This window comes from Rana temporaria, chromosome 2 (genome assembly GCF_905171775.1).
Source record: "Rana temporaria chromosome 2, aRanTem1.1, whole genome shotgun sequence".
In the NCBI taxonomy this organism is placed as follows: Eukaryota; Metazoa; Chordata; class Amphibia; order Anura; family Ranidae; genus Rana; species Rana temporaria.
In genome coordinates, this window is record NC_053490.1 from 109,601,238 (window position 1) to 109,614,743 (window position 13,506).

The following is a 13,506-nucleotide window of genomic DNA, read 5'->3' on the forward strand; positions in this document are numbered from 1 at the left end:
TTGGGTCATATATTTGTCACTATACTAAGTTTGCCAATCAATGACCAGAAAGAAAACGTGTAACTTCTTTCCTGCTGTGACAAACAGTATAGGCCGCAAATAAGGCAACGTTTCTTGAATTCTTATTTTGACTCACTACAAGAATATATCCTTGATATAAAGCAGACTTGCTGACTGCAGTATCCCTGCTGTGTGGGTGGTAGTTGAACTTGCTTGTTACCTGGCCCCTCTCTGGAGGCACAGAAACTGCATTTCATCCAATAATACATCTACAGTACAGTACTGAGTACTACATCATTCTGGTACTTACTTCTAATCATTTTATTACAACATCATGGGGTCTCAGGATTCCCTACAGCTAAAAATTTCTGAAGGGACAACATACAGTATACTGTGAAGCTTTCAAAAGCTACTAACTAAAACATGGCGTAAAACTATGAAATATACCACTCAATAAATTCTAATTCACACGTTCAATTATTCTGCTTCTCCAGCCTATATCGGCGGCTCTCCTGACAGGGGGGGTTCACGCTGATTGTTTATCAGCGCAGCCCCCCCCCCCTCGGATCGACACAATGGACCACCAGGGAAGGGAAAAAAAAAAAAAAAGGGGGCAAAAAAAAAAGCATTAAAAAATAAAAAAGATGCCAATCAGTGCCCACAAATGGGCACTGACTGGCAACATTGATAAACCAGTGCTGCCCCACAGTGTGCATCAGTGCCACCCCACAGTGTCCATCAGTGCCACCCACAGTGCCCATCCATGCCCAGTGCCCACCTATCAGTGCCCATCTGTGCCACCCATAAGTATCCATCAGTGCCGCCCATGAGTGCCCATCTGTGCCGCCTATGAGTGCCCAGTGCCGCCCATGAGTGCCCATCAGTGCTGCCCATGAGTGCCCATCAGTGCCGCCTATGTGTTCCCATCAGTGCCGCCTATGAGTGCCCATCAGTGCCGCATACCAGCGCCGCCAATCAGTGCCACCTCATCTGTGCCCATCAGTACTACCTCATCGATGTCAATCAGTGCCATCTCATCGGTGCCCATCAGTGCCGCCATATCAGTGCCCGTAATAGAAAGAGAAAACGTACTTATTTACAAAAAAATTAACAGAAAAAAATAAAAACGTAATTTTTTTTCAACATTTTCAGTCTTTTTTTAGTTGTTGCGCAAAAAAAAAAATCGCAGAGGTGATCAAATACCACCAAAAGAAAGCTCTATTTGTGGGGAAAAAAGGACGCCAATTTTGTTTGGGTACAGTGTAGCATGACCGCGCAATTGCCATTCAAAGTGCGACAGTGCTGAAAGCTGAAAATTGGCTTGGGCGGGAAGGTGCGTAAGTGCCTGGTATGGAAGTGGTTAAGGGCATTTTGTGGTGTCTGCACTGAGAAAGAACTTTTCTTTAGGAATCTAAAATACGGCACAGATTTGGGGTAAGTGAGTGTTCCATGATGGAAGGATGGTGTTTTCCATAAGCAATAATTGGATGGAAAATTCACTTAGCAAATAAGAATGATGAGTAACTTGCATGGGAGCGAGGCGGTGTCTGTTTATATACAATTTTAGCATCTTAATTTCTTCATGTTTTCTACATCCAGCCAAGGACCATAACACCATCACTAAGCCACAAAAGCAGTTTTTGTACTTTACATGTGCAAGTGATTTTCCAGTCAAGTCATCAGATTAGGAAATCTAGTACCGTGGCTTAAACTGGGGCTCTCCCACAGGCCTCTGGTATAACACATACTACATTCTAAAATCCTTGAGAATCCATGCAAACTCCATTGTATAAGATGTTTCATGGGATTTGGCCTGAAAAATAAATTCCTAACATATTTTCAGTGACTCCCATGAAAACCTTCACAACACTGTCTGGGGTTTCTCAAATGATGTCTTGTAAGGCTAAACTATATATTTTTAAATATTACTTATTATTATGTGCACTATTATGGGTGTAACAGATCTTCGTGGAAATGTTGGAAAGGCAGAAAAAAGGTCAATGCTTCACTCCCCTAAGAACTATGGGCCAGATTCACGTAGAAGTGCGGCGGCGTAACGTATCGTAGATACGTTACACCGCCGCAAGTTTTCATCGCAAGTGCCTGATTTACAAAGCACTTGCAATGAAAACCTACGCTGGCGGCCTCCGGCGTAAGCCCGCGTAATTTAAATGGGCGTGTGCCATTTAAATTAGGCGCGCTCCCGCGCCGGACCTACTGCGCTTGCTCCGTTTCGAAATTCCCGCCGTGCTTTGCGCAAAGTGACGTAATATTTTCGAACGGCGACATGCGTAGCGTACTTCCGTATTCCCGGACACCTTACGCAAGAAGGAAAAATTTTCAAATTTCGACGCGGGAACGACGGCCATACTTTATACAGCACATACGTGTGCTGTGTAAAGTTAGGGCACCAAAAACGACGACTAACTTTGCAACGGGAAACTAGACTAGCAGCGACGTAGCGAACGCGAAAAACCGTCGTGGATCGCCGTAACTCCTAATATGCATACCGGAGGCTGGTTTACGAAGCAAACTCCCCCCATCGGCGGCCGCGGTACTGCATCCTAAGATCCGACAGTGTAAAACAATTACACCTGTCGGATCTAAGGGCTATCTAAGCGTAACTGATTCTATGAATCAGTCGCATAGATACTCTGAGAGATACGACGGAGTATCTGAGATACTCCGTCGTATCTCCGCTGTGAATCTGGCCCCTTATGTGATTTAATAGTCATGTCATGCGGCTACTGCATATCTAATGCAAAGAAAATGCAAGGACATCTATGTACATGCTCACAAGTTTGTTTTATTCTGCACTGGGTCTATTCATTACATAACTCACCTGGCAGTAATATTTCCTACTCTAATGCCACGTAAAAACAATCGGAATTTCCGACAACAAATGTTCGATGCAAGCTTTTGGTCGGATATTCCGACCGCGTGTATGCTCCATCGGACATTTGCCGTCGCAATTTCCGACAACAAATGTTTGAGAGCTGGTTCTGGTTCAATTTTTCTAACAACAAAAGTTCTTGTCGGAAATTCCGATCGCGTGTATGCAATTCCTGACGCACAAAAATCCACGCATGCTCTGAAGCAAGAAGAAGAGCTGCACTACCTATTAAACTTCATTTTTCTCGGCCCATCGCACGTGTTATACGTCACCGCGTTCTTGAGGGTCGGAATTGATGACATTTGTGTGACTGTGTGTATGCAACACAAGTTTAAGCCAACATTCCGTCTGAAAAAAAAAAATCCACTGTTTTGGTCGGAATGTCCAATCGTGTGTACGCGGCATAAGATCCCTTGATGTCATTCTTCGTACATTCAAACATATATACCATAGGGTCAATTCTCGAAGCCCAGTATCTCTGTTGCTGGAACCCCTTGGAGAGCTCATGCAAATATTGACTTCCTAAAGGACAGCATTTGCTTGGTGTTTTAAAAAGGTTTTAGATAAGCCTTCTAGCATTTTTCTAATGCTGCCGACAAGTTCTGGAACCATGTAAGGCCTAACATTTAGCTTTGTTTTAAGCGTATCAACTATATGGTCACTTTTTTAAAACTTGAAGTTTCCCCAGAAGTGAATAAGGCTTTTGAGCAGAACATCGAACGCCCCATTGCCATGCATCCCTGTCCCTCCAATGCTACATCTGTACAAATAAAAGGCTGAGCCTGTAATCTCCCGGAGCTGCCAACTAGTTCCGAAGAGATTACTACATTAGTAGCTGGTGGCTTGAGTTGTGTAAATGACAGTGGCTAGGGAGTGGCACCAGTCATTTACAAAAACAAAAAGCAACAGCACAAGCCAGTAGCTCAGGGCTGCTGATAGGGGGGGCACCAGTCCTCCGGTAGGGGACCCGGGCACACAGGGGGGCCCAAACACCAGAGGGAAGGAGGAGCAATTACAGGATGCCCTGTGCGGCTCTCGGCAGCAGCTGAAAACCCTCCCGCCGACTTTTAGCTGTTTCAGGGAGAGACACAGACACAACGGCTTCCCTGTCCTGTTAAAACATAAAAATTAACCCTGTATTGTTTTAATCCCTTGTAAAAAAAATAGAAAATTGTATAAAAATAATTTGTAAAAATTGTAAAATAAAATAATTTATTTATTTAAAAAAAATTATAAAATGTTTTTGTTCAAAAATGTTGAAAACTACTTTAAAAAGGCCTAATTCACACAGCTTCTCAGTTATCTGTGTGTCTGATAAGACTGATTTTAGTATATTTATTGTGAAAATGTTTGTTTTGTATATATATATATTTGAGGGGGGGCCTTGCCAGGTAGGCTGTACGGGGCCCCGTGATTTCTAACAGCAGCCCTGGACCAGCTACTACTGTAGTAATGTCCTCTGTATTGGCCGTCAGCTATGGGAGATTGAGGGCTCTGTCTTTTGACTGTAGCAGAGTGGGTATGGCTGCAGAATGGCGAGGAGTTATGTGGGGTTGCAGCTGCAACCCCACACAGCACAAATGGAGCAGAAGAGGCAGAAGGACGCACACACAGAGTAGGTGAGGCACAGGGATGCATGACAAGAAAGACTGCAGAATTGAGAGTGGGTTGTGGCTTCAGTGCTACCTGTGCTAACTATATAGAAGCGCCCATAATTTGGGCATCTGCCTGGGGTGAAACTACAGCCAGCACTAACAGTAATAAAAATTGCATTTTATTTCCAAGACACATCACAGATTTTAACGCTTACATGTGATATGTACATGGGGTCCTCTGGGGAATTTAACAAGTCTTTTTAACTTATGGTGAGAATCCTTCTTTAAATAAGATATGCATTGAGGAATGGAGGCTGAAATTGTTGACTGCTTCTGAAAATACTATTTTCCTGGCTGTCAAGCTGGTTACTGATCTAACAGCATATTGGAAGCTCTGAATTTCCTCTGACTTTACCATAGCTCCCAACTGTCCCTCATTTGAAGGGACTGTCCCTTTTTTGAGACCAAATCCCTCTGTCCACCATGCACCTTTTAACTTCTATATCCATATTTGTCAATTTAAGAAAGCCAATATAAAGAAAAAATAGAGATCTCAACAGCATTTATGTGGTTTAGCCAATTATTTTCTGCATATTAGGTCTTTGTGGTCCATGTAACCAAGGCTGTGGCAGAAACATATATATTACCTGCATACTGGAGTTGATTTAGTAGAGCCGGAGAGTTCAGAATCTGGTGCAGCTGTGCGTGGTAGCCAATCCGCTTCTAACTTCAGTTTGTTCAATTAAACTTTGAAAAAAAGCTGAAAGCTGATTGGTTTCTCTGCAGGGCTGCACAAGATTTTGCGCTCTCCATTCTTAGTAAATCAACAAAAGTGTGCTAAAAGGTGTCCCTCTTCAATCGGTTGGTCGATGACCTCATCATCCCGCCCCCACTTTGCTTGTCCGGGCGATCCCCCCGTCGCTCGTCCACCCACGAGCCCCACACTTACCTCATCTAAGTTGCGGGCAGCTTCCGCTCCTTCCTGCATCTCCTCCTCCTCATTGGCTTCACTGTGGCTTCCCCTGCATCTCCTCCTTCTCGGCAAATGATACAGTCGCTGCTTATCTCGCCCAATCAGGTCTTAAGACCAGCTTCCTGAATGGCCAGGAGGAGAATCAGGAAGACAATAGCGAATATTAATTTGCTATTCTCACACAACTGGGTGGGCTCTGTGCCCTGAGCCCACCCTTTTTTTTAAGCGGGAGCCTCAGGCTGTAATCGTACTTCCAAAAAAAAAAAAAAACCCATTGAAACTCATGCGTCTGGCGCCCTGTATGTAGATTAGGGGTGCGGTCCCATGGATTGGAGGGGGCGGCGCCCCTGCACCACTTATGGACACGCTACCATTGTCCTGGTGCATGCTTCAGCTCTGTAGGTGCAATGTGGCTAGGGGTGAGTGAAGGCTCTGGGGAGACAATACTTATCCTTTAAAATATATTTTTGTATATTTTTGGTCTGGATGCTGTAAACTGCCGAAAATCTTCTGATCCAGAAAGCACAGAAGGTCCAGCCAATAGATCTCACACCTTCTGGACGTGTTCTTTATAATGAAGGTAGAAGGTCTTTTCTACTTATCTGAATACCGATGACAGGGCTGACTGCCAAGTAACTCCTGAGCCCAGTCCATATGTTGGGAGGACACAGATGAAGCGAGAGAAGGAATACAAAGCTATATCTACGGGAACATTTGCAGTAAACATTTATGGCTAAATTTGGAAACCTAGCAGGAATCATTTCTGGATGCCTGTGAATGAATCAGATGAAGATATTTGGGAATTGATGTTCTGAAGTCAGAATGACTGGCTCAGTGGGGAATAATTCCTTATCTGTACAAAAGACACAAGCTTCACAGAGCAAAGCTGCGCACGCTTCTTTATTCTTAGTTAACAAGCATCCAGTCCAAGTGAGCAAGTTACAAAACAAACAATTTGTGAGAAACAGTTCAATCCCCAGAGATGCAGTTCTTCCAATTTACTTTCTAGAATAGGAAGATACAGGAAGCAAGAGCTCAGCCCAAACTCCGTTTATGTTTCCTACTGGCAAATAGGAAGCACAGTGAGGATCAGGGGTAATTGAATTTTCAAATTTATGTTCAGAGTGGGATCCATCCGATCCAAACCCAAAATACTTTAAATTGCCTTCAGCTCAGTTTGCATACTGGAAAAAGTAGCATATAAAATGTAATATCTGCAAAGCTAAAGCCCAACTCCAGGCAAATAAAAATTATCCTCTGCAGCAGGGCTGTGCTTGCACTATAAGGCCCCGTACACACGGGAGGATTTATCCGCGGATACGGTCCAGCGGACCGTTTCCACGGATAAATCCTCTCGAGGATTTGCGCGGATTTTGATGCGATGGAGTGTACTCACTATCGAATCGAAATCCGCGCCGAAATCCTCTGGCGATGACGTGTCGCGCCGTCGCCGCGATGATGACACGGCGACGTGCGGGACGCAGTCATATAAGGAATTCCACGCACGCGTCGAATCATTACGACGCATGCGGGGGATCCCTTTGGACGGATTGATCCGGTGAGTCTGTACAGACCACCGGATCCATCCGTTGGGATGGATTCCAGCGGATAGATTTGAAGACATGTCTTCAAATATTTATCTGCTGGAAATCCATTGCATGGGAGAAAAATCCGCGGAAACAGATCCGCTGGATTGTACACACCATAGAATCTATCCGCTGAAACCCATTCGCTGGGATTTTTCAGCGGATGGATTCTATCGTGTGTATGGGGCCTAAGGGTTAATTGCTCTAGGGCAGAGGGGTAAAACTCGATTTCATCAGCATTATGATTGCCCTCAAAAGGGCCAGTTGTATCTGTAAGATTAGATGCCCACGCATCCCCTCCCCCTTACATTAGATGCCAAGAACCACCCCACCATCAGAAGTTGAGTCCCCCACTCTCCCTTACATCACAGTGCATCCCCTTTCCTTATGCTGCTGCTGGGAAGAAGCTGGATGCAGAGGAGTAAGGGTCTGGAGTAGGACCAGAGGAGGGCTGGAGCTCTCCTGCAGCTGCAGGAGAGGTGCGAGGGCCGCATGAAATGGCAGACTGCCTCCCCTGTGTATCTATCACTCTCAGTGCCACCATGGGGCCCCCAATTTTGGGGCAGCGTGGGCTCAAGGACCAGCTGCTTTGGGGAAAGTGCAGGGGCCCCCCATGCAGTTGGGGGCCCCTGGGCAGTGCCCAGGTGTGCCCTCTCATTAAGCCGGCCCTGTATGCAGCAAATTTTATCTACAGAAAATCGATCCAAGGAATCACCAGTCTCCTTCCTTCAGAAAATCACATACTGCAGGGCATAAATATTGGTACAAACTCCTTGGGATTTTTGTCCTTGTTCGGAGTATGCAGCTGCGGATGGGAAACAAACAAAAGCTCTCTCAGGGGTCCCTCCTCCCTTTTTACTCCCCCCCCCCCCCTCTGGCTGGGTGCGGGGAGATGAAATATCATTTGAAGCAGCCCAGCTGTTAAGACAGCTGTTCCGAAAGCAGGACAGTTAACTAGAGCTAGCAAAGGCGGATTAGATGTGAATCAGTCAGGCAGAGATACGGGTCTGCCACAATTAATTTGCATTGTACGTACAGGCTATTTCTAAGCAGGGCACACATACAATTCGTGGCAGGCGCACAAGGCTAAATCAACACTTACATGTAATTAAATCCGTTTTCAATAAAGGAAAGTACGCTAGCAAAAATAAAAAAAATCACTGGATTAAAGAACAGCTCCGCTGAGCACTATCTGTGCTCCGCCACAGAACGTCAAATACAAGGTTTGAAAAAGGTGCACCTGGAACATTCTCTGCTCTGATCTTTCATTAGCTATGATCCTTCATCTGCTCTGTCAGGAGTGCTCGCGGGGTGCCCGGCGGACATCACGGCCGCTGGGCACGCGCATCGGCTCCTCAGTGATGTGACGCGCGCGTGCCCCCTATGCTGGCGGGAAGTGGAAGACGTCATATGACGCCCGCCCAGGATGGGAGATCCCATCTGTGGACGTCATATGACTATACGCCAGGAATGAAGGGGCTAAGTTCAGATTTTTTTTTTTTTCCCCTTACTTAAAATCCTTAAAGCGGTGGTTCACCCTCATTACCAACATTTCAGCATAAAATTCGGCATAGTAGCGCGAGCTACAGTATGCCGGTCTTAATTTTTTTATCCCCGTACTCACTGTTATAATGTACATAGACGATTCCGTCTGCCGCGGGGAATGGGCGTTCCTAGCAAGAGGGAGGGTGATTGACAGCCGGCTCTGGCACGTCACGCTCCCCGAAGACAGCCGGAGTAGGTCTCGGCTCTTCACGGCGCCTGCGCACAGGCTATGCGCAGGCGCCGTGAAGAGCCAAGCCTATTTCGGCTATTTCCGGAGAAGCGTGACGTGCCAGGGCCGGCCGTCAATCACCTTCCCTCTCCATAGGAACGCCCATTCCCCGGAATCTTCAATATCCAATTGCACAGTGAGTACGGGGATAAAAAAATACAGACAGGCATACTGTAGCTCGCGCTACTATGCCGAATTTAATGCTAGAGGGGAAATTTTTTTATTTTTTTTTTATATAGGGTGAACCCCCGCTTTAAAGAGGTGGTTCACCCTGAAAAACAAGTTTCTAGCATGCCATTCAGCATACTAGCGTGAGCTACAGTATGCCTTTATTTTTATTTTTGGCGCCGTACTCAAAGTTTAAACGCGTAGTAAAGTTTCAGACTCCCCGCGGGTAATGGGCATTCCTATGCAGGGGGAACGTGATTCACGGCCGGCTATGGCGCGTCACGCTTCCCGAAAATAGCCGGAGTAGGACTCGGCTGTTCACAGCGCTATATGGCGCCTGCCCACAGACATCGGAGCTGACTGTGCAGGCGCCGCGAAGAGCAAAGTCCTATTTCGGCTATTTTCGGGAAGCGTGACGCGCCATAGCCGGCCGTCAATCACGTTCCCTCTGCATAGGAACGCCCATTCCCCGCGGGGAGTCTGAAACTTTACTACGCGATGAAACTGTGAGTACGGCGCCAAACAAAAATATAAAGGCATACTGTAGCTCGCGCTAGTATGCTGAATGGTATGCTAGAATTATTTTTTTTTTTTTAGGGTGAACCCCCGCTTTAAACTCCATTCAAAGCTACCTCTAAGCTTCTTAAAGTGGTTGTAAACCCTTAAGCCTCGTACACACGATAGCTTAACCAGAGGACAACGGTCTGAAGGACCGTTGTCATAGGTTAACCGATGAAGCTGACTGATGGTCTGATGTGCCTACACACCATAGGTTAAATAACCGATCGTGTCAGAACGCGGTGACGTAAAACACAACGACGTGCTGAAAAAAACGAAGTTCAATGCTTCCAAGCATGCGTCGACTTGATTCTGAGCATGCGTGGATTTTTAACCGATGGTCGTGCCTACTAACGATCGGTTTTGACCTATCGGTTAGGAATCCATAGGTTAATTTTAAAGCAAGTTGGCTTTTTTTGAACCTATGGTTAAATAACCTATGGGGCCCACACACGATCGGTTTTGACCGATGAAAACGGTCCTTCAGACCGTTGTCCTCTGGTTAACCTATCGTGTGTACGAGGCCTAACAGACCACTTAGAGTAGATTAAGGCTTACCTGTAGTTGCAACAAATATCTCCTAAACCTAAAAGACTGAGGCCTAGATTCTCATAGTGCGGGCGTAGCGTATGTTATTTACGCTACACCGCCGCAACTTAGAGAGTGTCTCAAGTTACGGCGGCGTAGCGTAAATGTGCCGGCGTAAGCGCACCTAATTCAAATGTGGAAGAGGTGGGTGTGTTTTATGTAAATTAAGCATGACCCCACGTAAATGACGCTTCGAACGAACGGCGCATGCGCCGTCTGTGGACGTATTCCAGTGCGCATGCGTCGGATAGAAAGCCTAAGATACGTCGAACACTGCCTACGACGTGAACGTAACTTACGGACAGCCCTATTCGCGTACGACTTACGTAAACGACGTAAAAAAATATGCTTCTTCCGACGTCCATACCTAGCATGGGCTGCGCCACCTAGAGACCAGCTTTATCTTTACGCCAGCGTATGTCTTACGTAAACGGTGTAACTAATTGCGGCGGGCGTACGTACGTACATGAATCGGTGTATCTTGCTCATTTACATATTCGACGTGGAAATCAACGGAGGCGCCACCTAGCGTCCAGCGTAAATATGCACCCCAAGATACGACGGCGTAGGAGACTTACGCCACTCGTATCTTGGCCAGATTTATGCGTAACTGATTCTATGAATCAGGCGCATAAATACGACGGCGGCCATTCGGACTTACGCCGGCGTATCTGGTGATACGCCGTCGTAAGTCTTTGAGAATCTGGGCCTGAACGTGCCGTTAGTAAAGACGATTGTGCCTTCACTGCAGTTTTTTTTTTTAAAAGAAATTTATTAGAGGGTTTACTTCCTCTTTAAGCCTCGTACACACAATCGGATTTCCATCGGACAAAGCCGTGGCATTTTGTGCGAAGGGTAGTGGCCGTGATCTTGTATTGCATACAAACGGCAAACATCGACAACGACAACATCCTGCCATCACACAATTCCCGTCGGATAATACGATCGTGTGTACAAGGCTTTAGACTACCCTGCCCACAGGATGACAATGTTGCTTAGAATACCCAGCAATGTCATCCTGCCGAAAACAAAAAATAAAGGATCTATTACCAAAATAAACAGATAAAACGATATCATAGTGGGGTCTCAGAAAAACAAAAAACTGTCATATGACTGCTAGTGACAGCCTGCATTATATATTTCGGTTTGGATTTTCCCTATAAACCACTGTCACTGTCTTGCTTCCAGCATGCGCTGTCAATCAGTTTCAAAGTGAAGACAGGGAGAAACAATTTATGATGATATTGGGGGACTGAATCCCGCTAACTATTAAGGCATTGGAAGCGAAAGCCCCTTAAGGCACAGCATCAAAAATACCATTCCCAAATCCCTAAAATAGAAGAAAAGTATGGCAAGAAATAAAGAAAGCTGCACGGAAAGGCTCTGTCCAAGAACATCTGTGGAAAAAGCTCCCTGGATAAATAAATTCTTAATATAATTCAGTTCCGGAGCTCAGCACTTTCTAGGAGTGAGTGGAATCACTTACCTCAGAGTTGAAGCGTATCTGACACACATTGCAGGAAATGACCGGTCGTTTCACCTTGATAAGTGGAACTCCAAAGTTAGGGCTCATCATAGGTTTGTGGATGGGGTCCATCTGTGTAGACACAGCACAAGCACTATTCAGTCACAGGCACTACTAAGTAAATTGTAGCAGTGAACAAAAAATAAAAACACAGCTAGAGCCGCAGGCGCCGTTTTCCACACATTCATTTGTCTCCCGCTGCCAGAGAGCCAGAACATGAGTGATGCTCTTCCCAGGAAGCTAATGTAAATACAGGTGCTTCTCCAGCAAAGGTTATAGACGTGAAGGACAGCCTGAGCTACACAGGCTTATACACAATGACTGGAGCTGCCGAGGATGTTCTGAGGAAAGTTACTACAAGAAGAATGCTTTAGTTAGCTGTGTGCAGTAAACGTTTGATTATCCCACCCTTCCCCAAGGGAAATCCACCCTGATCACTCATACACTCAACTGAGAGCGAAAAGCAGAGATAAGCCAGAAACTGAACTCTCTCATTCTGTAAACTGTTTATGTAAAGACTAAATCATAAAGCTGAGACGACAGACACTTTTAGGTAGATTCAAAGAGATTGGACTAACTTTAGGGCGGCCTAGCCTAGCCTGTTTAGGCTACACCGCCGTAAATAACTAGGCTAGTAGTGATTCTCAATCTACTTACCTGCTAATCTACGGCGGCGTAGCCTCAAACGAGCGGGCGTAAGGGCGCCTAATTCAAATTGGTTGGATGGGGACGTGTTGTATGGAAATGAGGCTTGACCTCAAGTTTTTTGACGTTTTTTGCTACTGTGCATGCGCCGGGCGCCCACATTTCCCAGTGCGCATTGCGGCTAAGGACGCCGTACAGGCTTATTGATCTTGACGTGTACGTAAACGACGTAACTCCTGATTCGCGGACGACTTGCGCAAACGACGTAAAAAATTCGAACCTCGCGGCGGGAACGGCGGCCATACTTAAAGCGGTGGTTCACCCTCCATAACAACATTTTAGCATAAAATTCGGCATAGTAGCGCGAGCTACAGTATGCCTGTATTTATTTTTTTAGCCCGGTACTCACTGTGCAATCGTATATTGAAGATTCCGACTCCCCGCGGGGAATGGGCGTTCCTATCCAGAGGGAAGGTGATTGACGGCCGGCTCTGGCACGTCACGCTCCCCGAAGACAGCCGGAGTAGGTCTCGGCTCTTCACGGCGCCTGCGCACAGACTATGTGCAGGCGCCGTGAAGAGCCAAGTCCTATTTCGGCTATTTCCGGAGAAGCGTGACGTGCCAGAGCCGGCCGTCAATCACCTTCCCTCTGGATAGGAACGCCCATTCCCCGCGGGGAGTCGGAATCTTCAATATACGATTGCACAGTGAGTACCGGGCTAAAAAAATAAATACAGGCATACTGTAGCTCGCGCTACTATGCCAAATTTTATGCTAGAGGGAATTTTTTTTTTTTTATAGGGTGAGCCCCCGCTTTAACATTGGCTAGGCCACTAGAGCATAGCTCTAACTTTAGGCCGCCTAAGGCCTTACGGAAACGACGTAATTCGACTGCGGCGGCCGCGCGTACCTTCGTGTATCGGCGTACAAGCTCATTTACATAATCTACGCCGGCCGCAATGGAAGCGCCACCTAGCGGTCAGCCAAAACATTGCAATCTAGAATCTTAGATATGTTTAAGTGTATCTCTGTTAGAGAATACACTTAAACATAGGTCGGCTTAGATTCAGAGTTGGGTCGGCTTATCTGTAGATAAGCCGGCCTAACTCTTTCTGAATCTACCTATTTGTGCCGACCGCCAAAGACACAGGCAATTTGTGGCCAATGGCTGCAAGGTAAAGCTGGCCACTACTAGATCGAA

At 46.2% G+C, this 13,506-nt stretch overlaps 1 protein-coding gene across 4 annotated transcripts in view; it reads right to left on the reverse strand.

The window, feature by feature from the left end:
* Positions 1–13,506, reverse strand: part of ZNF385A (zinc finger protein 385A) — a 441,621-nt gene that overhangs the window by 75,618 nt on the left and 352,497 nt on the right. For all 4 annotated transcript variants that reach the window (XM_040340751.1, XM_040340753.1, XM_040340752.1 and 1 more), the window contains one exon: positions 11,622–11,732. In XM_040340751.1, the coding sequence (XP_040196685.1) occupies positions 11,622–11,732 (111 nt within the window). The remainder of the gene's footprint in view (positions 1–11,621; positions 11,733–13,506) is intronic.